Genomic DNA, 26,842 nt, shown 5'->3' on the forward strand with positions numbered 1-26,842 from the left:
TACGCCCAGAGATCAATAACTACTCCAGTATTTGTTGTAATTTGATGGAGCACAGGATTATTTAGGAAAGTGTAACATGTGAGCACAAGAACTAAATGATTCATTTGTGATTTGAGGGCCTCAAAGTCACAATACAGGACTTTAAAACTAGAAAAATGTTGGTTTGCCACTGAGAAACATCATTTACAGCCTCCAGAATTAACAATAATATTCATATTATAACATCTGTGAGGGCTCTTTCGTTTTCTGTGACAGATTTCCAGTTAAATTCATCCTGCAGGCTCGTTTCATTTCAAACACTGTGGCATAGCCAGACATGTAGGTGAGAACTGGGCCAGTTCAAGCGCCCCCACAGGTGCATTTTTGCGGTGATCACGTGTTTGACCCGCCCCGCCTCACCGCCTCCAATAAAGCACAGGCAAAAAAAAAAAAAGTCAAACGCTTCTTCTTCCTTCATGCAACCTACCCAACCCCACAGAGGAGCTGTGGCGGCAGGCAACCGGCAGCGGCAGGCACCGGGGACCGTAAAACGAAACCACTGAAGCCCGTGTGTGTGTGTGTGTGTGAGAGAGAGAGAGAGTGTGTGTGAAGGCTGATGATGAATTAGTAAAATCAAGCTCTCGGTAACAGGACGCCGCAGCTGATCTGAGCTCGGGGATCTCCAGAGGACACCGGCCCATGTGGAGGTTATGTTTTATAAACCAGGCCAGGTAAGTCAGATCCTCCTCTGCTGTCCTCTGCTCGCTCGGTTCAGTTGTGCGTCAGCGTTTTTTCTCTTGTTTGAATCATGAAGCTGATATAAATATATATATGTGCGTGCGTGTGTGTGTGCGTGAGGGACGAGCCCACAAACTTGGCATCCAACAAGCCGCAGTAAACCACACGGCACGCAGGATCCTGCAGAGCGACCATAAGGGGGGGCTCCCTGCAGAGCGACCCCTCAATGTGACCGAGCGTGCATGGAGTATAATACATCCGAGTGATTGGATCAGTGTGTGTGTGTGTGTGTGTGTGCAAAGTGCAGGCAGTCACAATGAGAGCTGATATCTCACCGCATCCAGATAACGTGTCAAACCAGCCTCATTTACGATCCGATGCATTTATTCTTGCTTCTTAATCACATTACTGCTCTCTGTCTCCACAGTCATGCAGATAAAACAGTTTAGGATGGTGCCAATAACTCCTCTAGCTGCTCCAAGTTTTAAAATCAGAATCAGATGCAATGCAATTTGCGATTTGGTGCATGCACAACAAAAAATATAAATATGGGCACTGTGCTTTTAAACTGCAGTTTTGCGCATGAATGTGCAAAGTGTTTTTTTTGTGTCACATCAGATGCACACACTTGATTTTTAGTGTATTGACGCCCCCTGTTCCCGCCCCCCTCTCTTCACTCTCCCTCTTCAGTTTTAATAGGCTGCAGCGTCACTGAGGCATCTCTGTGCGCACTGGAAACCCGGCATTCAATTGGTGGAACCAGGAGGGGCGCCCCGGCCTTCTTCCACTGCAGGAGGAGCAGAGTTAAGGAAACCAAGAGAGAGAGAGAGAGCTGCCAAGACAGCAGCAGCAGCAGCAGCAGCCTGCGCAGTTTCGAAATCGGCACAGCCTCCTCTGCTGCGCGGCATGAGGGACTTCACCCAAACTGCGCACTGACTCTGCAGGATGCCACGCTGCTGCAGCTGCGTAGTTTGTTAAGACAGAGACGGACGCCTGATCCGGGCCCGTGCAGGAATTCTGACAAGAGGAATCAGGCCTATAACGGGTCGCTGACCACAGCTGCGACATTTGGTTTCCTCCCCGCTGAGAGTTGGATCATCACTCCCCCTCCAGAGAGAGAGAGAGACTCACACAGAGCCGTGCGCTGTGGCCTTGTAACGGACATGGGAAATGTAAACAGTAGTCGGGCTGGATTTTAAACTACGCACACGTCCCACGTCCTCCTCCTCCGTCCGAGATGGAGATGGAGACGGAGAGGGTCGAGCTGGAGCAGGAGGGAGACGCAGAGGCGCCCATGCACAGCGTCCACGGAACCAACCGGATCAGACCGTCCTCCTACCGGGCCCTGCGCAGCGCAGTGTCCAGCCTGGCCCGCTTAGATGACTTCAGCTGTGAGAAGATCGGTGCCGGCTTCTTCTCGGAGGTGTTCAAGGTGAGAGAGTGTGTGTGTGTGTGTGTGTGTGTGTGTGTGTGCTCCTGTCATCAGTGATTATTTTCTCATTAAGTTTTGCACAAGTTGGGAGTTTGATAGCCACATCCTCTTGGTCTCCATGGTTACACATAATCAGTCTTTGATTATGAAGGATGATTAGACAGAGTGAGAACTTCTTGACAGCCTTTGTGTGAGTTGTTGACTTCCTGTTAACTATGGAAACAGTGGTATCTGTGACAACCAGTGCATCCTGAACCCAAACACCAAGAAGAAGAAAAGATGCAGGAGGACGTTGTGTTGGTCCTTTGCTGTCCATACGTGTCCATGTCTGTGTGTTCGCAGTGACCCACATGTTGTGTAAGATGGACGCTGTGTGTTTTGGTGTGTAAGTGGATCCGGTCAGGACAGGTAGATCTGGCACACGTGTAGGTAACCCTACACCTCCTCCTCCTCCTCGGCTCTCTGCTCAGAAGCAGCTTGCCTTCCTGCCTTTTGTCACGCCGCTGGTCACCTGCACGGAGGCTGATAATGCAACATACGGTCAGTCCGGTGTGACGGTGTCAGAGATGGAACAATACAAAGAGCAAACTGCACCATCACCAACTGAGAGGTCAACTTGTATGCTAATTAGGATGAAATATTTAGTGGGGGAAAGCCGGAAAGTTCAGGGATCAGGAGCTCCACGTTGCAATAAGCGATTCTTTTTATTATCAGTTCATTGTTTTGGGTAAAATTTTTTGTCCAATTACCCGGAAGAAATTAAGTTTACAAGCATATATGAAAATCAGATTTTATTTGTATAGCCCAAAGTCACAAAGTACATTTTCCTCTGAGGCTTTACAATCTGTACAGGGAGTGACACCCTCTGTCCTTAGACCCTCGGTTCGAGTAAGAAAAAACATTTTAACAGGGAAAAAATGTGGAAGAAACCTCAGGAAGAGCCACAGAGGAGGGATCCCTCTCCCAGGATGGACAGACATGCAATAGATGTCACGTGTACAGAAGAAATCAACACAAACATATTGTACAATGACTGATAAAATGACAATGAATGATAAAATGATTACATTAATGATTATTAATGATTACAGTAGCAGTGATAGAGATAGAGAGACACAGATGTATAGTAGCAGCAAATCATTAACTAACTAACTCACTTTAATGGAGATAAGGTAACAATAATGACAGTAGTAATATGTGTAGTTGAGGTCGTGCAGGATCACAGCAGCAGCCACGATCCACGAGAACCTGCAGGACGACAGAGCACAGAAACTCCGGGGAAGAAGTTTAGTTAGTAACATGCATTGATGAGACATGTATGTTTACAGATGGTGGTGGTGATGGGAAGAGAGAGAGTTCAGTAAAGGAGATGTGACTGCATCTTCAACCAATACCGTGTCTGACTAGGAATAACCCTGAAAGAGACAGAGACGCAGAAAGAGAAAGAGGAAGAAGGGGGGAAGGGGGGTCTAATCCTATGGCAGCATAACTAAGGGATGACCTGAGCCAGCCCCAACTAAAGTCTTAAGTCACTCTTAAAGGTGTGCAAAGAAAACTGCAAAAACATTTGCTGTCCGTGCTCCTCAAATGAGAGGATTCACATCTGTTCTGTGTTTTTTATACCGTAAATAGATTTTATTTGACGTTTCGGATCGTTGATTGGAAAAAAAACACACTATTAGAGACGTCATAGTGGGCTCATTTTTCTTTTATATTGTCTTTAGATGCCAAACACATGTAAACAGGATTGCTCAGTGATGCTACAGGATGTGTGACGGCTTCATCTGTGTGTTCAGTGAGTTAGCATTTATTTTAGGTGAATTTAGAGCGATTTATTCCTACGTTATGTTGAGTGTAATTGGAGATTTCACCTGCTATCAGGCCTGCTTCCAACGAAGGTGTCGGTATGTTATGCAGAGTTCATGTTTCAGTGTGTAGTTCAAGGGTTCACGTCTTTTTAGGAAACTTAGTTTTGAAACAGTTTCAAAACATGTGTTAAACTAATCCCAGAGCAGACACTTGACATTTAAGTCACTCATTCAACACTTCTACCAAAGTTCAGCTCCCTTTTGTTCACTTTTATTCAGTCGCCTACATTGGTATTATAATAATTGGTTGTGTAAGTAATCAGAGATGTTGTGTGTCTGGACTTTTAACAATAATAAGGAAGAGGTACAGCTGCCTCAGATAATGCCCGGCTGTTAGGAGATTATTAGGAGCCAATGTTGGAGTGCTGCCAAAGGCTCGCTGCAGTAGGAGTGGTTTGTATGCTAACACCTTTCCTGCTTCCTCGATCGAGGTACTTGTTTAATCTTTGGCCCTGTAGTTGAATGCATGATGCATGCATGAGAAATCAAGTGTTGTGGCTTGTTTACAGGCTGAACGCAAAGTTTTACTCTGTGGACAAAAGCAGAGAAATGATGAGGATTTGTCGGGATGAAGATTAGTTTTATAGCAAACATGTTTCCTCCTTTCCTTCCCTAGTTTGTGTACAATTATATAAACATGTGATGTATGCACATATAATGCTATGATTTCTGTTTATTTCTCCTTTTGGCTTTGTGTTAGGGTTGCAGCTAATGATTATTTACATTATAGATTAATCTGTGGAAGACTTTGTGAATTCTGTGTGTGTGTGGTCTATAAAATATCACGAAAAATGCTCATCACAAGTTTCCAGAGAGAACACAGACATCTGCATTTTGCTTATTTATGTCCAAACGGTCAAAAAAAATCTAAATATTGAATTTATTACCACATAAAAGAAAGAAAAGCAGGGAAACTTTACATTTTAGAGGCTGTAACAGCAGATTCTTTGACATTTTTGCTTTAAAAAATGACCTAATGAGCAACTAATTGATAAACTGAGTGATTGTTTCAGCTCTGTTTTTGTATATACGTGACAAGAAGGGGCCCTGCTGTCCGTATGATCTGACATAGTGGTGTATGGTCACATGGGATGAGCCAAATGTTTGGCATGACGAGTAAATATGTGATGTCATTCAGATGAAATTGAGATGTTGTCTCATCTGTTAAATCTCTGAACAGCCACGTCGACCCTCACCTCGTTAGATAAGACTTTTTTTAGTGTTGTCTTCACTCCTTACTCCTGCTTTGTCAGTCCTCGTCCCTCTGAAGCCACTCGCTCAGCTTTGCCCTTTTGAATGGCCAATGAGCATGCAAATGTCACCGTGTTTACTGCCGGCTTGTCAAGCTGGCACTTTAGTTTGGATCGGCTTGCCCTTTTGAGTGCGCTATATAAATGCAAAATTGTTACCGTGGCTATCAGTCACATTTAAAAAGTTTGCTGACATAGCTGACTGAACAATTGTTTCCTGTATCCTGGTGTAGTTCAGAGGAAAAGGCCCGACTGTTCTGCAGAAGGAGAAAAAAACCCACTCAGATGTTTTGTTTAACTTCAGCAGTCACTAAAATGTATATGGTGCTTTTACTTTACATTCAGGCTTTGGAAATGGATGTCCTGCACTTGCCTTCAAAGGCTCTGGCCTCCTGCCATGTTTGTGCTGTCGAGCTTCAGCCCTCAGTGCAGATCAATGGAGGCTCGCGGCAGGCAGACAGGCAGCCATTCACCTCGCCAGTGTGCAATTGTGCAACCCGAGAGAGAAAAAAAACACACGAGAGTGACAAAAAAAGAGGGAGAAAGGAAGAGGGCACACGTGTCGAGACAAATCCTTCAGGTGCTGTTTTTCATCTTCCTTTTAATATTCTTCAAAGGAAAGTTCCTAGTGTGTGTGTGTGTGTGGCAAGCTTTGGCCTTGTGCAAGACTCCTGCTTTTGTTTCTGTTCTTCTGTCAGCCTCAAACTCGACCTGAAAACCTGAAGAGCTTGTAAGCGATAAAATCCTTAAATCTCAAATAAAGCGCCCCGTCCCTCAACAGATCAATCACCTACAGGAAGTGATTGTTTATTGTATGTGTGTGTTTCTGTACCGATGATCACCTGAAGTCCAAGAAAAAGTCCAGATTTGGTTGTCATCTGGCCCTCCTCCATAATTTCCATAAAACATGGAAATCTCACATTGTTTTTAAAAGCTTCACGGCTTCCCAAGTCTGGTTGAAAGTGTCTTTTTAGTGCATATTATTCTTGTAAAAGTCTTGATCTGTTTTGGTCCTTCTGCAGCAATCAGGTAGCTCGAAGTCAGTGTTACTAACCGCTAATGGTGTATCACAACAATGTGATTTTTGTCATGGATTTCATAGAAATAGTTTTGGGAGGAAACCAAGCCGCAACCTCCGTGGAAGTGCCAAAAACTGCAGTTCCTCAAACGTCCACTTGAGGCTGGCTCCAGAAGTGAGTCAGTCTCCATAAGTCCCCATGTTCAAATGTCCAACTTCACAGCAGAAATAAACATGTTTACAGCCTGGTACAAAAGTTGATGCTTGTATACCAAATCTGAAGCTGCAGCCAGCAGTCATTCCTCCTACCAGCACCTCTGAAGCTCACTAATTAAAACATTATATCATGTTTGTTTAATCTGTATGATTTTCTTACCTTTTACCCAGACGTTGTTTCCAGTTTTTCCGTCTGCGGGCTTTAGCTTCATATTTACCATACAGACGTGAAAGTTTTATCAATCTTGACGTCTATAAAACGAAAGCTATAAAACATATTCCCCTGTGAAATATTGTATGTACGTTATATTTTTAATCGTGACCTGCCAAAATACTGCAGACAGGGGGTTAAATTCAAAAGTATTTCATGTTAGCAGGGTGAGTTTTTAATATTTTTTTCTAAAGAAGTGTTTGAGTCTGCTGCTTCATTCTTAAAGTATGTCCGCCCGGTCACACCTTGGTACACAGGTTGAGAGAGTCTGATTGTCTTGATCATATCAGGGCTGATATAAATGTTTGTCTTGGTAACGGCTGTGAAAAGTGGGAGGTTAAACTGAAATTCAAATGTATTTCCGTGAGTCACATAGTGAGAATTTCTCCATAACAAAAGCGGTCATGATTGGTAATTATGACACGGGGTGTGATTTAGCTCCATGAGAGCGATGGAGGTCTGCTGCGGTTGTGAAAAGGTTGTTTTATGCTCACACATGACATATGATGACAATAAGCTGAAGGAGGGAGTAATTGGATAAAGACGGGGTTTAAGACAGACTGCAGGTCTCCGCAGGACAAATACTGTCAACGTGAATGATGGCTTGATGGGTGTATATGCTTGTGTATACAGTGTGTGAGCGTGTGTGGCAGCTGCTTGTGACAGAGCGGTAATGTGAAGGAAAATGGGTTGCCAAACACTGCTGTGAATCTGTGTGTGTACGCGTGTTGTCGGCAACTGTTAGACAGTAATGTCATTGTGATATGATTGTATTATTATGTACAAATTGATTTAAACTGATTTATAGACAAAATGGCACCAAAATAACCATGTTTTAACCCTCTGTAGGATTTTCTTACCCAGTTTAGAAACAGCTGTCTCCAAAAACTAAAAGAAAAAGTTGTTTGCATTTAAAAAAAATACAATTTCCTCTTTTAATTTGACACCAAATATGTGCCGTTTGTAGATTTGTAAGTCGAGCACACATAACAGATGGCACTGAAACTGTTGTGCATAGATATTTCCTTTTTATAAGAACAAACCGTACGGCCACATGAGTGGTAACAAAACACCCAGTTTAAATGCAAAAGTCACCACGACCCACTCAGTCCTCCCTGTCGACTCTTTGACGAACTATCCCCCAGAAAACGGCCTCCGTCTACAGCTGTGAGAGCCGTGCAAGTCCCGCTGCTCACAACGCAATCTTACAGCTTCTATAAGATCAGAAATTTAAATTAGGAACTGGTTCAAATAAATCATAGATATCAGTGTAATGATATATTTCTGTTGCTGGTTGTTGACGACAACTTAAACTGTCTACAACACAAAGCTCAGAACTTTATTTTCTGTGTTTTGATACACTGGGAATTATTTTAAAATGACAGGTGCTCCTGGGATGTTTTGATTTGATTGTTTTATGTATTACTACATACTTTTATCATATCATGATAATTATTTCTTGGATTTATTGGTAGTATGGACCGACAATGGACCAGAATATAGTGAAAAATATAATCATTTTTCTTGTTGTCGTTGAAGAGACAACCAGCAAATCTTCACAATTTGGGCATTTTTGTTTCAGTTATTATTTGATTATCAAAAAAAAGGTCTTATAATTGAAACTGTTATTGCTGCATATGCATGTTCATATAGCTATGATACTGATCAACCCCGATCAGCAGTTTCTGTCTTAGGTGCTGAAATAATTTGTGGAATAATCTTTAGAAGCAAATATATTTGAAAAAATGGATAAAAGAAGTCGTTAATTGAACAAAAATGTGAAACGTTGACTTCTTCTAGCTTCTTAAACGTGACTGTTTGTCTTCATGTCATCAGTTTGAGGTTAATTAACTCTTCTCGAAAGAGCTTCTGATTGTGGGAATAGATAAAGGAATAGATACTTTATTGATCCCTCAAGGGGAAATTCTTTTTTCACTCATACTTTATTGATCCCTCAAGGGGAAATTCTTTTTTCACTCAAGTTTTTACATGTATTTTACGAAATACACACACACATACAAAGGGTTCAGATGCTGGAGAGATGGGCAGCCACACATAGTGGCACCCTCGGAGCAGTTCGGGGGTTCGGTACCTCTCCGGTCCACCCTCTACACTTTGGTCGGTTGCTCCCAAAGCCAAATCCCTACAGACTGAGCTCCTGCCGACTCTCCCATCAGGACATGTTGGGATGTGACCATTTCTTAAGAAATCCTGGCTGCTGGAACATCTCTGGAAAAATGAAACGACAACAAAGGAGGGTGTGGGGAATAAAAAAAAGAGTTGAATAGAGACAAACGAGCATCCATCATCAGCTGTCATCTGTGTGAGCAGTGTCAGCTTGGAGATTAGGAGGCTCTGGGTGTGTGTTGCTATTGGATGGTCGTGTTTGTATGGGAGAGCCAGTGCAGACTTGAACATCCGAGGCTTATTCCCTTTATTATTCGTCTCCTCCGTCACTCCAGTCCGGACCTGCTCCGCCGCCACCCGCTGCACAAGTATTCAGCTTTGTTTATGTTCTGCACAGCCGCACAAACACGAAAGCGCTGAACATGTGATATGCCTGTCTTCACTTGAACCGCCGTGTTTATGGCTTGAAATATTTCAACTGGACCAATGATTTAAAGCAGCAGTGTTGGGCAAGAGTTGCACAATTATCTGTTTTCAGATCCCTCCTCTTTTCCACCAATGTTTTCATAAATTTATCTCAAGAAACCTCGCGTGAGTGTTTACATCAGTGCACAATGAGTGTTTCCTCCCGTCCACATGTTGGCAGTGCGGTGGACTTTAGCTAAACCTGGAGGAAGGACACTCCCTGCGAGAAAGTCAACACATATCTCCGTGTTTACACGTCCGGCTATTATCACAGAAATGATGAAATGTTTTTTTGTTCTCGATCATCCAAAACCTTTCATTGGAACTACTTTCTACCACAGACATTTGTTCAACCTCTTCTGCCAAAACCTGAAATTAAAAAATCTGAATCCTGAAAGGTGTTACATTGTCGTCTGTCCCAATTTTGTTTTGCTTCTTCGTGTTTTCTCTTCCTGGATGCAAAGATTCCTGCTCCCTTTGCTTTTTGTGAGCCAAGTAATGAGTGTGATCCTCGATGTTTTGTGTTTGTGTATCACTGGAAACATAGTTATGCATATTACATTTCATTTCTGCCTAAAAGTTACACCCTGAACTTTTAAAGGGGCACTCCACTGATTTAGTGTTGTATGTTCAAAAAGTTTGGGGCCTTGCAAAGACGGAGGGATGTGGATACTCGAGTCCTGATCCGATGCCATCACTATTAGTGCTGATGCATCCCTGGAAGATATTTCAGAACTGTTGCCACAGACCTTGTGATGTTCTTCCCCATGTTTAGGCTCATATATGTGGAAGAGGTGAGCCCGGTGTTGCTGTTGTGCAATAGACCGTCACCTGTCAGCCTGTCTGCTACCTGGACTGTTCGCTCCCTAGATCAGGTTTCTGAGCCCCGGCTCGACCACACAGTGTGTGTGTGTGGAGGGGTTTGGATGGACCTCCCGTCCTCGCTCGCTGATGGACTCGGCTTATCTCGGGTGCCTCCTTTCAGTCACTCTGGCACTCACGCTTTTCTTGCCGCTTCGCGCCGTGACTGAGAGCAGAGCCTCGGGCGACAACTTCAGCCTGGAGTCGTTTTGTAGAAGGAGACGTGAACTTTGTCAGTTCTCCGACGCACATGCAGAGTGAGGAGTGTGAGGAGTTCACCCCCTCCTCACAGTCCCTTCACACTTTCAGCTCAGAGCTCGCTTGTCAAATCGGTTGAAGCGTTCCTGTTTCTGTCTTGATGAACGCTGATTCCAAGGCAAATTCAGCTTTGGTGCTGAGCGGTGGATTCTGGTTTTAAGCGCCTGACTACAGACCAGTGAGGCCGCGAGCTACTTTATCATGTAAAAACCACAATATCCTGAACATTTAGTTGTTGTTGTTGTTGTTGTTCTCCGGCTGCCGGTGGGAAGTTACAGAGTAATCATGAAATCCACAAGGGAAAAGAGGCCTTCCAGTTGACCCAGTATCCAAAGGCAAAGTCATTCAGCTGTGTGTGTGTGTGGTGTAGTCGGGTCATGTGGTCACACTCAGCCACACTCCACCTCTGCAACACTGCAACATGTGATTTGTTTTGCAGATGGGGTTTCTCTCTTTCTGTCTGGATTGCCGCTACACCAGCGGGCACCATTTTTGGCCATGAAGCAAAATAATCACATACATGGAGGAGACACAGGCTCGTAGCTACCACTGAAGGCAGCATGGGAGTGTTTCATATTTTTAAAGCTCGGTTCAGATCTTAAATTTGACCGTCAGGCTTAAGAACATGGATAAAAATAGCAGGATCTGCTATTTCTCCGGCGTTGTCGGAAATTCTTTGACACAGCATTTAAGCGTGAAAATCCCCAGATATATATCTGAGCGGTATTAATTTATGGGTGGCTTAGGCAAAAAATTCCTTTGCGCTCACACAAAAGCTCTGATAAAACATTCTGACACCGAATAATAAAACTCTGACGTCGCAGAAATTTCCAGTTTAATCCATCAAACCGCCGAATGGAAACGCATCATCCTGCAGTTTATCTGCCGCTGCCGTCTTCATATTTAACTTTTAAAAGTCGAACATCTCTCCCTCCCCTTTTATGTGCATCCATCTGCAGTCTCCTCCTCCTCCTCCTCCACCTCCTCTGTCTCACTCTCTGTGCATCACTCGGCCTCATCCGCCCTGCCGGCTAATGACAGACATCGCTGCACATGTTGGCTGCACGGAGCGAGAGTGAGAGATGCCCGTGACCTTTCCTCTGCTGACAGCAGCACTTTACAAGGCCGAGCGTGTTTGAAGGAGAGCTTTAGGGTGTGTCTGGGCACATGCATGCGAGTAGAAGTCGTGGCCGTGTGTGTGTAATTGCTCCATATCATGGGGTAATCTTGACGTAGGCGTGGACATGTGCATTCCAGTGGCAAGTCCATGGAGATGACCAGTAAAGTGGCATGAAGCATTTAGGGAGGGGGAAAAAAACAAAAACTACCACACATGCCTCGTGGTGGCTTTGCAGGGTTAAGCCTCTCAGATGGCAAACACACACACACACCTGAGGAAGAGCCAGACAGTCTGTAATGATGAGGAGTGAGAGGTTGTTTATTTGGAGGCTTACAAAAAAACAGTTGGGTCAAGCAGCGTTGCAATTCCAACCGCTGCTGCATCAGCAGTTGGCTCACGTTTGCACATAACCTGCCTATATGAGTCAGAGTGTGTGTGTGTGTGTGTGTGTGTGTGTGCTGGAGTCACAGGATGCCAGACGGGCATGTTAAGAGTTTCTTCGAATAAGTGAGAGGGCAGATGTGAAAAAGCAGACGAGTGTGATGTAAGTGCACAGCCATGCAGATCTGTGCCGTCTACGTCATCGTCTGAGTGCTGTAAATACATAAAGAGGAGAAGGGGTTAGTCCTGCACTCCTGCTGCGTGTTTTTAAGTTTCCCCTCTGCAAGAGGAAGCTCCTACTGTACACAGAGTGTGTGTGTGATTTACATGTGTGCGTCCATGCATGTGTGCGGTGCTTTGCTACAAGTCCTCAAGTGGCTCGGTGGAGAAAGGATTTAGTGCAGCAGAGATTGGCAGTCATTGACTGGCTGTTTAAGATGAAGAGGGCAGCCTTAGCCTAGTGTGTGTGTGTGTGTGTGTGTGTGTGTGTGTGTGTGTGTGTATTAATAGCATTACTAGCTGCACTCTAGTCTGGCCTCTAATAGGCTTTGCGGTTTTTCCATCGCCACCCTGATCCAGAGCCCAGCTGAGATCCAGGCCAGCGTAGTCGCTCTGACTTCAGATCCAGACTTTGACCCCTCACACACTCTCCTCCTCCTCCTCCTCCTCCTCCTCCTCCTCTCTCACGTCAGTCATGAACACACGACCTGAAACCAGTTCATCTTTATACTGTATTTAGCCCAAAGGAGATTTGGTTTGTTGTCGAGCATTAAAAGCCTGAATCCTGATCATAGATACAAAACAAAACAAAATCACAACAAAGTAGGATTTGTTTGAACATTTTCAATACTAGTGCCGTGATGTCACTGAAGTTTCAGTAGAGATACCAAAACGTTCTTCCTTGATACTTTAAGATTTCAACGAAACCCTTTTTGTAGGAGCCAAAATCTGTTTTGTTTGTTCAGATTGCACATCATCTCTGGAGCTCTGTCATTTCTGGTACATGGCACAGGGGGTGTGGTTGTGTCTTAGTTTACCTGTTCACTAAACGGCGGGACAAAGTTCGACTAGAATATTTTCTGTTCTGTTGCTTCTTAGCGTCCTCGCTACATCCTATATTTATTTATTTTTGTTTAATTGAAGACGCCAAAGTTCTCAGGCGTTAAATGTCTCTTAAACGCAAGCAAACCAACAACCATCAGGACATTCATGGTCCCAAGAGGACGAACCCCAAAGACTGTTGATCCTCTGACTTTTTTTCCAGCACCGTCTCTTATTGGCGTGAAGTTTAGGACGGACGCTACCTCGGTTTTCTGCAAAACTACTACAACTTCAGCTGTGCTTTTTTTGTTTAGTGTTAACTGGTAAAACTCAGTATGCTGCCTTTACTAAAAGTGAAAAACGTCATGTCACTGGCATGTTGGCATCGTCCTTGTGAGTACATTAGTGAAGCTGATATAACTCAGGGCGAGCTGTGAGCTGTGCTGCAGACACCTAACCCAGGTGTATTGGTTTCCAAATACCCAGCTGTATCTGTAACGCTTATAGTAGATGTTTTGATGCAAACACAGCTGTAAAACAGGCTTTTGATTTCAGTTATATGTGTAAATAAACCTGTAATTTTAGTAAAATATGCACAAATATTCCCCCCAAAAAATACAAGTAAAATAAATAAAAATCAGCAGTTTGTTCTCTCTTGTTGCACAGTCCCAACGTTCTCGCCTTCACTTGCTTTTACAGTAAGTAACACCGCTAATTACACTCAGACAGTGCTGGCCTTTCTCACTCCAGTCTCACACACACACACACAGTGTAAAAACACACACAACTTGAGAGACACACACACACACACACTCTCACACACACACACAGTGTAAAAACACACACACTCTCGTCTGCTGCGTGTGTGCATTTCTTTGGAAGTCAAACTACTCGCCAACCAAATATGCAGCAGCATGGAGCCCAACGGGCGGAGGCGGAGCGGGGTGGAGGGGGGGCTGGAAGCATGTCCCGTCACCATGGTAACCATACCAGACCGAGCCATTGCCATAGCAGCAGGTTGGGGCAGAGCAGCAGCCAAAACAAACGAAGAAACCCAGCTGAGCTGCTAATGTTTCATGGCCGGTTTCCAAGAGCACTTGAGCGCTTATGTCACTCAGTGCTGTGTCGTCGATTCGTTTTATTGCTTCAGGACGTGTTGACTGATGTGATTTATGTATTTATAATAGATTTTCATCTGTAAATGCTGCGCTGCAGGCCTATCTACACACTGTGTGTGTGTGTGTGTGGCTCTCCAAGGTGTTTTTGACATGATCTGTCATTTTTCTCTGAAAAGTGGAACAAGCGTTGCTCCATGGAGTCCGTCGTACCAAACTTTGTTTTTGTGTTTTTTTTCCGGTGCTAATGCAATTTCAAAATTTCCTGATTTCTACACAGTGTCAGTTTGGAAATCATGTTTGTTGTTAATAAATAAAAGCTTTATTTATTTATTTATTTATTTATCTATCTATCGTTTGTTGTTTTGATCCAGGTGCAGCACCGTGTGTCGGGTCAGGTAATGGCTCTGAAGATGAACATCCTGGCGAGTAACAGAGCCAACATGCTCAGGGAGGTCCAGCTCATGAACCGACTATCGCACCCCAACATCCTCAGGTAACCGCCCGTCTTATAACGCTGGCCTACGCTCGGATCATGGTCCTCTTTGTGAAGTCTTTGTCTGGTTTACCTGTTAAAGTCTTTGTCTGCTCTGCCTCCAGGTTTATCGGAGTGTGTGTCCACGAGGGGCAGCTCCACGCCCTCACAGAGGTAAGATGCTCGTTCATTTGCAGCTGAGTGGTTGCTTTATTCTCTTTTTGTAGCAGCAATTGTGTAGTAATGAGTTTTAATTACATTAAAATAGTGATGAGCTTACACGATAAGATAAGACAGACTTAACTGATCCCACACCGAGTCACAATATACAAGGTGCATGAGAAATTACTTAGAAATGGAGGCACCTTGTTGGCTCGTGGGCTCCCCACATACGAGAGTCTTTCCTGCAGCGACCCGGTTCCGACTCCGGCCTCTGGTCCATAGACGTTTCCTTTGCTCTCTCTGCCTTGTTAGTGTATATGTGACCGCAAAATTGTCACGTCAGCCAGTAAAACTGACAACACCAACTTAAACTTCCCCCTCTTACTACTCGTTAAGACCTTAATGAAGAAAACGAATGAATGAATCATTTAGAAATCGGCAGCATGTGAACTCTGTTCAACCGGCGAGAGTCCCGGCTGACTGTATCACACTGACTCGAGGTCAGGTGGTTCATGACATTTCACCTCCTTTTTCTTAACGTGCGACGGGTTTTATCTGGCGTTGCCGTGGTAACCGAGCTGCTCAACAGTGGGGGGACAAAAAGGTCGCGGGGATGAAGAGAGGATTTGGTGCTCTGATGTGTTGGTGTGACGTCTCATGTGGTATTGATCTAAAAAGGTCAGCGTGTTTTCAGACGTACAGGGATCAGAAATAATGAATTGATAAATGTTTAGCTGATGGACGGTAAAATCACTTTATGTTCCAGGAATTTACCTGTCGTTAGGGCAACTAATTGATTTCTAATTGAAGTCTTTTGGCTTTTCCATTAAATCTTCTGCAGGGAACTTTTCGTTTTTTGTTGATTATGGCAGCTTCTGTTGACAAAAGCAGTAGCAGTGCCTCATTGTATTGAATCCAAAGGTAAACCAACCAAATCTGACACGATGGCAGGCATTAGGAATAACTATAGAGCTTTATAATAGTCTTGTTTATGCAGGTATTATCGAAGCATCTGTATTAAAGTGAGTTTAAAAACTCCTCGTGGTACGTTTAAGATGTCATACCGCTCTTAACATGGAGTGGAGTTTCCTCCTCCAGGAAAAAGTAAAATAACAAGCACACAAAATGTTAGAAAAAAAGAAAAATGGTCAGAATTTCCCATAACTCAAGGCAAAATCTTCAACGTCTCGCTCCAAGCGCTAAAAATATTCAGTTTACGGTGTTACAAAGCAGTAAATCTTCACATTTCTACATTAGTACGTCACTTTTTTAAAAGTGGAAGAAGTCATACACAGGAGTAAAATAAACTTTGGGCTGTTCACTGAAGCAGAGCACTAAAAAGATTAATTTAATGTTTATTCACCGACTGGCAGCAGCGTTCATCAGTGACACATTCAAGCCCCAATGTCCCAGAACAATAAAGGAAGCTGCTTTCATATCAACAGCAAAGTCATTTCAAACTGGAATTAACTCATTCGACTCTGATTAACTTTAATGTAACTTTTTTTTTGATCCAGTACATCAACGGCGGTAACTTGGAGCAGCTGTTGGGCAGCGACGTGTACCTGTCGTGGAGCGTTCGGCTCAGCCTGGCCCTGGACATCGCCCGGGGGCTGCAGTACCTGCACAGCAAAGGCATCTTCCACAGGGACCTCACCTCCAAGGTGACGACACACAAACACCTACGCATCAGTGCACAGCACCAGAACACACACATCACTGAGCATCAGCACAGACTGATCTTCCACAGGGGACTCTGCTCCTAAGTGATGCATGTGTATTTACATGCAGCATACTTTATCATATGGATGATCCACATGAAGATGAAGTGAACCCACAGAGATCTGTTCAAACATGAGTCCTGCACCTGCCAGCTTTTTGTTTTTAATGTAGATTTTGGAAATAGTAAAGAGCTCTGGTGCAGATTTAGAGGCTTTGCAGGTTTTTGTCACGGACCAACAAAAAAACGTTACTGTGGGAAACATCGAGAGGTCAAATCAGGAAAATAAATATGCAATTTTGCTACAGAAACAGGAAACAGACCAATCCTTAAACAGCCTCCAGCTTAATTGTCCTTAACTAGCTGTTGGCTTTAGCAGCAGGCAGCTAATGCTGATGTTGACGTGCTGAAAAACTAAATCTGAAGGTCATGGCTCGCTCGTAGACTTCTAGAAATAAAAAAAATTAAAAAAAACGAAGGGGACAGCAGCACGCAAACATTATGAATGTAGTTTAAATAAGAAAAGGGACAATAATTTAAACTATAGAGAGTTTACAAACCACAAAATAAGTTCTATTTTTATATTCTATGCACCCAGGGTCAGATAACAACACTTTTGGGCCCCTTTATAACCATTTCTTCCACTGTCTGTGCATTGTGTGTGTAAGTTTATGAGAACTTTGGCTGTGGTGACTGAGTAGGCATCATTTTAGTTACATGTAAACACAAAATGTACCACCAAAAACAAGGGACAAGATCATTTTTTTTTTGCACTTTTCAAACCTTTATTTTGATAGTGACAGGAAGCGAGTATGGCCCCAAAAAGGCTAAGATATAAAGTCTTGTCCCCTAACAAGACTGGGCCTTAGGATTAAGATATAATGCTCCTTCAGACCCTTTATTATTTTGGTTTATATTGTGATGTAGTAGTGCATGGAAGTTTGCAATTAATAATTAATCTAACCTGGAGTCTTCAGGGCTCCAGACCCTCAGGAGCATGGTGAAATAATCGTTACAGATGGCTCAGAAATCAACTATTTAGTCTTGTAAGTTTGGATACATCAGCAGTTGTCAGACTGCTCCATCGTTGAAGATATATATCTATCTGTAAATCACCTAAACGATCTTTTATAGCACACGAAGAGCAAATGCACTCCTACAGCAGTGATGGTGACATGTGTTTGTGACCTCTGACCTCTCCTCTGTGCAGAACTGCCTGGTGCGGTGGGAAGGCTGCGTCTGCTCGGCCGTGGTGGGAGACTTTGGGCTGGCGGAGAAAATCCCAGATTACAGGTCAGTCCATAACGGTGCATTCATTTAAAAACTCTTGTGATTAGATAAGCCACGCTCAATAAATTTACATTCCTGCACTCCTCTCTATGTCGTATTTATCTTTCCTGCCCTATCTGTCTGAGCTAAGTGTTCACGAATGTCTCCGACAGCTTCTCTTTTGTCAGACGAGACGCACAAAATGGGACCAGTTACTCACACAAAAGCACAGTGACTGTATTTTTTCCAGAGTATGCATTTTATGCTGCCTGCCCTCGAATGTTGTGGTTAACCCCCCCTCTCCGCCATCACTCACTGTTTGAGGAACATTTTATTAATATTGTGAAGCGTCGTTTCAAGAGGGAACAGCAGCCACCGACGGCGGCTGGACTCAGAGAATGGTGTCCATATCTAATCTAAACCACCACGATGCACCACGGACCTGCAGCGTTTCCACAGCTTTCCAAATATGCAGTGACATTTATGCGGCATATTTTATTCACCGCCATAAATTTAACTGAGCATAAATGACCAGCAGAGTTACAGCCATCCACGGTTTTATTTTCTTTAGCTGGTTCTCCGCTGACATCATGTAATAAAAGTGGTAATACCACAATGGGGGGAAAAAAAAGTCCACAGCGAAGAAGGAAAAATGTGACGTGTTGGCTGTAAAAAAATACCCTTGCATAAAAAATAGCAGTCTTAGATGTTGTTCTGCAAATGAAAATCTCCAAAAATGAATATGTGGAAATCATAAAGATATAAAAAAAAATTGGAAAATATGTTTATTAGCTTTGTTCAGGGAGAAACTCTCCTGTTTAAACTCTGCTGAAACTAAAATTAAATGTGTCAACAGCTGTTTTAAAGATGACAATAGAGATTTAGCTTTTTACATGACGGGCATAAATCTAAATCTGCAAAGTAATAATTACAGCCAACAGATTAAAACAGTAAAAATACTGAAGGAATAGTTTGACATTTTAGGAAATGTGCCTGACAGCACTCTTATCTCAAGTACAGAGAGAGCCCAGAGGTGATTATCTACAAACTGACATGTTATTTATGTCCAGGCTGAAAGTTACTAAGACGAACTTTTTAGCAAACAGTGGCTTTACTACACATCGAGTAGTTATGGAGCAGCATTAGTATTAAATTAATTTATAGCTCCGTTTTTGGTCTCTACCACCGACAGTATAAAGATTGGATGTATCTGCCTCTGCCACCTCCCGGCTAATCTAAAAATTGGCAAAGACGTGGATCATCACCTCCCGGCTAATCTAAAAATTGGCAAAGACGTGGATCATCGTCGGACCTGAGGCGGGCTGAATGACGCCTCGATGCTCAAACAAGCCACCTGTCAATCAAAGCGTCCACATTGTTAATTAAGCATAACTTTAAGCCTTAATATAATGTGAACAGGTGAGCTGTATATAAATTCACCCTCAGTACAGTTGTCATGAACGGGGAAATTAGCTACAGAGACCAAAACTGTTTTTTGTACCAGGCTGTAAACATGTTTATTTCTGCTGTGAAGTTGGACATTTGAACATGGGGACTTATGGAGACTGACTCACTTCTGGAGCCAGCCTCAAGTGGCTGTTTGAGGAACTGCAGTTTTTTGGCACATGGTTGCTGCTTCTCTTTATCTCCCAACAACTCCTGAAGGAAATATCTGTCTCTTTGACTTTTAAACACTTCACCGTCTTCCAGCTAATCGCTCACTTTTGCAGATGTTTTTTGGTTTGTTTGTTTTTTGCAGCTGCTGCTTGCTGACACTATGAAGGCAGCGAGACTGAAATAAAACATTAAAGTTGTGCTCCATTAAACCTCAAAGATGCTATAAAGCTCTGTAGAGCTTAAAGGGCAATAAATGTGCAGGTTCATCACTATGAGATAACCTACACACGCACAGATAAGATATTGATTATAGCCACTTCTCATTTATATTTATGGCAACAAAGTGAATAAGCAAAGTTTTCCAGGATGGAAATATTCCAGTTACATACCAGTTGATCAAAATACGTTTTTCTTGTTCCAGAGTATCGTGCTACACCTCGACATCACCTCCCCTCCTCAACGTCCATATAAGTCCATGTCTCAAAAGGGTCAAACAGTTAAACGGACCAACAGTCACAGGAAGTGAATTGATAACAATAAAGAGCTTCAGCTGGATTGTTGGGAGTGGGATGTGGAGGCTGTGAAAGAGGCAGCTGCCGGTTATGTCTGCGCTTCTCGTCCTCCCCTCGTCGCCGTCTGCAGTCATTTAGTAAACACACGACTCTGAGCTGAGATGACACAGCTGCCACTGTATCCTGGCCTGCCCTTTTCTGTGTGTGTCTGTCACTTTTTTTGTGTTTACACAAGTGTGTGTCGCTGTCAGGGGGAAAAGCTTGTGGTAATTTGTGGTAATTGCAGATAATCAAAAAATTTCATGTCCACATGAGCTAAAAACAAGTGGATATTTTACACATGCATGGCTTCCCACTGAATCTACAGTATGTGTCGTGTGTGTTTTATTTTTTGCATACCTGCAGCTATCGAACACGCAGCCTCTGTTTGCTCCGGCCTCTTGTTTCAATAGCAGCTGGTAAATTGTGTTTCCGTTGTTTTCAAGGGCATGTTTGCTCTATCTTTTTAGTCAAACACCGTGGTATCCTGTAGCTGAGCGTTCATGAAGAGAATGTACGATCATGACAGCCCTTCTCCAAAGTGTGTGTGTTTGTGTTGGAGCGCTACCACTGTGCCTGTGGCATGAAGGAAAGGAGGGGAGGGAAGGATGGATGGTGGAGAAGGAGAGGAGATGAAGGGGGTTTAGGAAAAGCACGCCAAATAAGGTCAAACTATTCCAGTCCTCCTGCTTTTGCTCTTACTGCCTTACTGGATCTCTCTCTCTGCAACTCATAACAAGTTTTTTTACTCTTCTATCATCTCTCTGCTGTCTTTATTTAACCCTTTCTGCTCAGCTGTTTTCCCTCCCTAAGGCTCCGTCGTCTCGGTCCACTTCTCCAAATGTTGTTGACCTTGGAAGCCACGACCCTCTCTTAATTTTTTTTTTTTGCACTATCATAGTCCACAGTAGCAGATGGAAATAGCACAGAGAGGAAGTATCTGCCAGCAGCGTCTGTGTGTACATGTGTGTATGCACGTTGTCCTTGCACATTCTTGATTTCCTTCCTTTTTTTTATTCAGCTAAAATTGCACAATATCTCCACTTAACTGAAAAACACTGCGGTTTCTTAGATACAGGGGAAGTGCGGCCGAGCACGAGCACAGAGCAGGTTTCACCCCATTTATTAAAAAATAAAAAAACCCTCTTGACTGGGTCCCGCGTTAATGAAATGGAGCGTGATGCCCGCTTGCTTCACTGTTCTTGTCCGTCCATTTGTTTATCTGTCGTCATCGTCCCTTTCAGATCTCCTGAAGGGAAAATATGTTTCCATCATTCCTCCCACTGAACAAACTTGTATTATTCTCTTCTGTTGCACACACATCTGCATATTTGACATAGTTGTGTTGAGTCTTTTTTACTACGGAGCAGCTACTGAATGTTATCGTCATTGTTTTGATCAAGTGAATCCGACACGTTGCTCCTTACGAAGACCATTTCTGCAAGTTTTCATACAAGACTAAGCGGCAACCTCCGTGGCTGTGAAGTGAAGCCAATGCGCAAGTGTCAAAAAACTGCAGTTCCTCAAACGTCCACTTGAGGCTGGCTCCAGACGTGAGTCAGTCTCCATAAGTCCCCATGTTCAAATGACTTCACAGCAGAAATAAACATGTTTACAGCCTGGTACAAAAAACAGTTTTGGTCTCTATGGATAATTTCCGCGTTCATGACAACTGTACTGAGGGTGAATTTATATACAACACAACTGTTCTGTCCAATTGTGCCCTTGAAGAGTTCTTCAACTTTACAGATTTAAGTTCTTAAAGAAACTATTGGTTTAATCTGTTTATTTATATAAACTGGTAACAGAGCAGTAGGTCGTGCAGGGAATGTGAACGTGCAGCATCCCTCTTTTTTTTATTTTTTTATCCTGTGGTGTGAATATTTTTTTTAGCCAAAGTTCCCCAAATGATCACAAGATCACTTTTTAAAACTCCGACATTGTGAAATAAACGTGAAGCTCCATTCTCTCCTCTTTCCTGCAGTGAGGAAGAAGACCAGGATCCGCTCGCTGTTGTCGGCTCCCCCTACTGGATGGCCCCGGAGGTGCTCAGAGGAGAGGTGTATAATGAGAAGGTACTGACTGACTGATGGCTTTCCTCATTACCCTCCACCTGCAGGTTGTAGCAAGAGTTCAAGGTCCACAGTGGGTGTGATGAAAGCCAGTCAAACAAACCACGGCAGTGAAGTAAAGCAATAAATATTTAATAAATCAGGTATTACGTCAACGGCAAGCAGGAGTTTGGTTATGTAAGAGCTGCACCTGATGGCTTGGGCTCCTATTATTTTTCTGTATAGCTGAGTGGAAACCCTGACTGCTTGTTAGAGATGATTTAAGGGATGATGATGATGATATTTTCTGTGTTATGCAGCCTGAATGTAGTGCATGGTTTTTAGATTGTGTTGCAAGAAAATGACACAAATCAACATAATTCACTTAATCAGATTTTCAGACCTTCGTGTCCACAATAAAATGCATAAACTACATAAAGCGCATGCAGCTGTAGCCTACGAGGACAGCTCATCTTACCTTTTGAATCTTTGATCTGTTCACCAGAGTGTTTGAGTGTTTTGTCAAGGCGTTAAAAACTAGTTTGGTTCAATTAAAGCTGATAAATCCAGTCACCATGGCAGTGAACACAACATCCGCAGTCTGATCTCATCTCGTCTTTACCTGTCAAGTCATATTTGAATTTGAACCGACTTCCTCTCTCCGCAGGTGGACGTGTTTGCGTACGGGATCATCCTGTGCGAGATCATCGCGAGGATACAGGCCGACCCCGACATCCTGCCACGCACTGAGGTAGCGTTGACAGCGTTTTGCGTCATTGACAAATCCCCTGTTCCCTTATCATCACATACTCATCATCGTCTCATTTCATAGAGCTCCATTATACGCAAGTACACGAACAGTAAAGAGGGGAACGGAGGGGGATATAATAAAACTATAACTGATAATATGCAAGTCTCCTAGGACAGTTCCTTTTTTTTTTTTTAATCAGTATTTCTAAAGCTCCTCCGCTGTTGACTCTTTTGCAAGACGCAATGTCAAAATGACTCACGGCGTTAAGCAACCAAAGTTTCACCATGTCCGAGATGATTTTAAAGAATATGGCAGATATCTAATTTTGGAATCAAAAACTGCTGATTGTCATCACGGGGTCAAACGGGAAGATGACTTTCTTATCATCAACACCATCGCCAGCACATTCAGGTCCAAAAAATGTTAACTGCTAAAGGGTTCAAAATACATGTCGTATGATAATATAACTTTATTAAAGAATGAGCTGCTTTGACGAGTGAATTCCCCCGCTGTGTGATGATTAAAGCCTTCTCGTTAAAATCTCAGATACATTATTAAGCAGTTCTAGTTGACATTGCTGAGAGCTGCCTCGTCTCTCTTAATCTGTGCCGCTTGTGACAATATTGTAAATCACAGTTCACACTGCTGGGTAAAGTTTGCAGTGACATCAGTGTGTATAAAAGGTGTGTAAAACAGTGTATTTGCTTAGCATATCATTGCATGCGTATTAATTATTAAGTATGCCGTGTCAAACTAGAAAAGCAACTTAATTAGGTGCATGCAAAACAGTCAGTATAGATGTGTCAATGTTTGCCGTTGTCCCACATTAGAAATCTCTTTGCACAGATATTCTTATATCTCTTGTTGGCACAAACATATAATAAGGGCATACAGAATAATACATTTCACAGTGTAAACGGTCACTGTGTAGTGTGGGAGCAAATACCAGTAGATTGGAGATACGTGGAGTGCTCTTTGGATCGGAGTCCAAGAAAAACGGGAAGTTTGACTTGTGATCATTAAATCATAACCAAAAATACCAATAACAGTGTGCATCTTTATATTTTTGGTTGAGTCTAACCTGAGAAAGGTGAAAGTCTAAGCGGTCTTCTCACAGTATGTAGTGTAGATTAGGACACAGTCAATGTTTAACCCACAATGAAAACATATGATAAAAGCATTACACCCCCTTGTGGCTGTTTGTGGTACAGCAGCACAAGCTCACCTCAATATTTATATATTATTTAATTTCTTTATGCCATATTTTTTTGGCTCACACACAAGCATGAATGTAAACCCTCATGAGTGATTCCTTTGTGTGTTTGTTGTGCAGGACTTTGGTCTGGATGTGGAGGCCTTCCAGCAGATGGTGGGAGACTGTCCTCCGGATTTCCTGGAACTGGCTATCGCCTGCTGTAATGTAAGAAACACTCACCTGATACACTCACTCACACACACACGGTCCTTGGTTTCCAATTACTTTTCTCCCTGCTTTCACTGTTTCGTCTACAATTTTTTGTTGTCTGCTGCAGGGTCACTTATGCCTTAGCTTGTTTTTGGTGATTGCGTGATAGTGAGGAAGTAGTGAAGAGGTATACCCACCTCTTTGAATTTTGGTGTATGAGTTGACTTATTTATTTTCAGATCAACTTTATCATCAATGAGGTGAAAACTAGAGTTTACCCACCCCTCAGGTTCTCTGTGTCTGACATGAAGCACAACCCAACGACAGCTCACTTAACAGTTTCAACAAAAACTAAACATTACCTTCATGGAGGAAGGGTTTACTACAGGACTGCATGACTTTTAGCAAGGTGTGGTCCGTTGATGCTTATTCCTATAACCTATATTTAAATGCCTGAAAGCTGCTAGCAGATGGAAGAAGCCGGGATTGATACAGATCCCCTCTATAACATCCAAGCCAACCTTTCCTTCATGTTGTTTATCAATCTGTTGGTTTCTCTCTCCTTCCAGATGAATGCAAAGGTCCGTCCATCCTTTGCACAAATTGTAGTGCAACTGGAGAGGAGACAGGCTGAGAGGAAACAGAAGGACGAAGCAATGGTCAAAGGTGAGTCATCGAACACTCTGTAGGCACCAAATGGTCAACGTGTTTGTTCCCACAGCGTAATATTAAGCATCATTCTTTCTTCTCTCATTAAAGCTGTTTCTCCAGCGTTTGGCTCTCAACGAAGGCGATCCCTTTGCCTCCTGTCGGATCCTCGCCTGTCCCGCAGCAAATCCGACATGCTCCACCCCCCAGACACGCCCTCCTCTGTTACCTTGGCGACTCCCGCTCGGGTCAACCCCTTCTCTCGAAGGGAGGACCTCAAGGGCGGCAAGATCAAGTTATTCGACACTCCGAGCAAGTCCGTCATCTCCCTGACCTTCACCCTGCCTCCTCCACCAGACTGCGACGACCCCTCTGCATCTGAGACAGACAGCGGTGACCAACCCAGGAGGCACAGGCGCTGCCACTCGCTGCCATGTACACCTCCTCCGAACCTCACATCGGCGCCGAACACCGTCCTTTCCGAGGAGGAGTCACCATCTGCGGTAGACGCTGTAAACGGTGAAATGAGTGAACAAGATAGACTGTTAGAAGAAGAGAAGGAGGTCAAGGATGGCAGTGATTCAGGTCTTCCTTTGTCCCTCGAACCCCTTTCACTGGACCTGCTGGACAAGGAGGAGGAGGACGATGGGGAGGAGGAGCCCATGGACTGCACCAGCTCCCCGGACACACAAGACAGCACTTCATCTCCTTACTCCAAACTGTCTCCCCCTCCATCCCAGTCCTCAACTCCCCTCCAACCCTCCACCCCTCCGTTCTCAAACGGTTGGCGGTCGGCCATCTCCAACGGGCCCCCGTGCCTGCCTCCCCTTTCTCATTTGGACAACAACAACATGGTCGTGAGTCGACCCTTGGGGTGGACTGCTGCCAGTCCTCCCACCACAACCAACAACAACGGCTACCACTCCCCTTCCAGCGACCCTGCTGGTTTGTCCCCGTTTGGCTCCGGCAGCGGACACTCTCTGGACCAGGAGGAGGTGATCTCCTGTCCCGGCTGCTGCCTTGCTGGCCTTCGCTTCCCTTCAATGTGTCTCAGAGCTCCACCACGCAGAAACCCCTATAAGAACTTGAATGGGGACCACGCAGCCTCACGTGGGCTGCTTTGTCCTGGACCCAAGGGCCTGCCGCCCTCTCCTACCCCAACAACCACCACCACTAGCCTGGAGCCGGGACTCTCCTTGCCAGGGGCACAGACATAAACTCCAGCCTCTCAACACCAAATACACAAAGAAAAGACGTGTAGAAACTCTGCACCAAAAGTTCTTCCCTGGAAATTAAGTGGGTCTTCTTAGAATTTGCACAGATTTTAACTCAGCAATACCCTGCTTATTTTCCAGACACACTTTTTGGTGCAGAGCAGGCTCTGAGTTTCCAGACTGGTTTACTGAAACACACTCCTCCAGGATGACTTTCCTTTACGAAAGCTGCGGGACGAGAAACTGGCGTCTTTGCTGGCAACTTGTTGCATGTCGCCCTCTGCTGGGCTGAGGGTGACACAACTCGAGATGTCAGCGTTAGATCTGACTGATGATCGGCGATGAACGTCAAGCACTGTTCAGCATGTAAACGCTCCAGTTTAGGGGGCCTCCTCTGTTGGTTAGATCCTGTATATTCGCAGATGTAAAGATTCTTATGACTGATGATGATGATGCTGAAATGAGGAATGTTAAGCTTAGTATTATTACTGCTGCAATGATTTTTGATGTTTGGTGCTGTTTCTGAATGAACCGGCAGTTTTGCTTTAATGTCTTTAATTATCAAGAGGTGTATGGTGCACTGCAGGACTGTGTGTGTGTGTGTGTGTGTGTGTGTGTGTGTGTGTGTGTGTGACTGACATGAGTGTGAGGTGGATTCAGTGTGAGAGGCTGGGTGTGTTTGTGCGTGAGAGCGTGGACTGTACACCGTTCTTTTGTTGCTGTATGATCTCTATCGGCCCTTCTGGTTGCCTGGTTTAAGCACTTCAACTGTATTACTGTTAATAAGGAAGCTATTGATGTCATTATTACCTTTTGGGAATGAATGGTCGAAGACCTGCTTAAGAGATGTACAGATTATTATTATTTAAAGATGGCATTGAATAAAAAGATAGAATGCA

General features: G+C 43.8%; 1 protein-coding gene across 1 annotated transcript; it reads left to right on the forward strand.

Annotated features, from left to right (window-relative positions):
• Positions 1 to 424: 424 nt before the first annotated feature.
• Positions 425 to 26,842, forward strand: tesk1b (testis associated actin remodelling kinase 1b). The gene is made up of 11 exons (XM_019271599.2): positions 425 to 710; positions 1,408 to 2,149; positions 14,455 to 14,576; positions 14,681 to 14,729; positions 16,235 to 16,381; positions 17,648 to 17,730; positions 21,859 to 21,949; positions 22,593 to 22,676; positions 24,010 to 24,096; positions 24,651 to 24,747; positions 24,841 to 26,842. The coding sequence occupies exons 2-11, from the start codon at positions 1,955 to 1,957 to the stop codon at positions 25,944 to 25,946; spliced, it is 2,061 nt and encodes a 686-aa protein (XP_019127144.1). The 5' UTR covers positions 425 to 710; positions 1,408 to 1,954; the 3' UTR covers positions 25,947 to 26,842.

Source organism: Larimichthys crocea, chromosome I, assembly GCF_000972845.2.
Source record: "Larimichthys crocea isolate SSNF chromosome I, L_crocea_2.0, whole genome shotgun sequence".
In the NCBI taxonomy this organism is placed as follows: Eukaryota; Metazoa; Chordata; class Actinopteri; family Sciaenidae; genus Larimichthys; species Larimichthys crocea.

Excerpts from the sequence above, each read along its gene's own strand:
- tesk1b (XM_019271599.2), top strand. The coding sequence starts at position 1,955 with ATGGAGATGGAGACGGAGAGGGTCGAGCTGGAGCAGGAGGGAGACGCA. Across the intron at positions 14,577-14,680 it reads TCGCACCCCAACATCCTCAG|GTTTATCGGAGTGTGTGTCC; the intron begins GTAACCGCCCGT and ends CTCTGCCTCCAG. Across the intron at positions 17,731-21,858 it reads GAGAAAATCCCAGATTACAG|TGAGGAAGAAGACCAGGATC; the intron begins GTCAGTCCATAA and ends TCTTTCCTGCAG.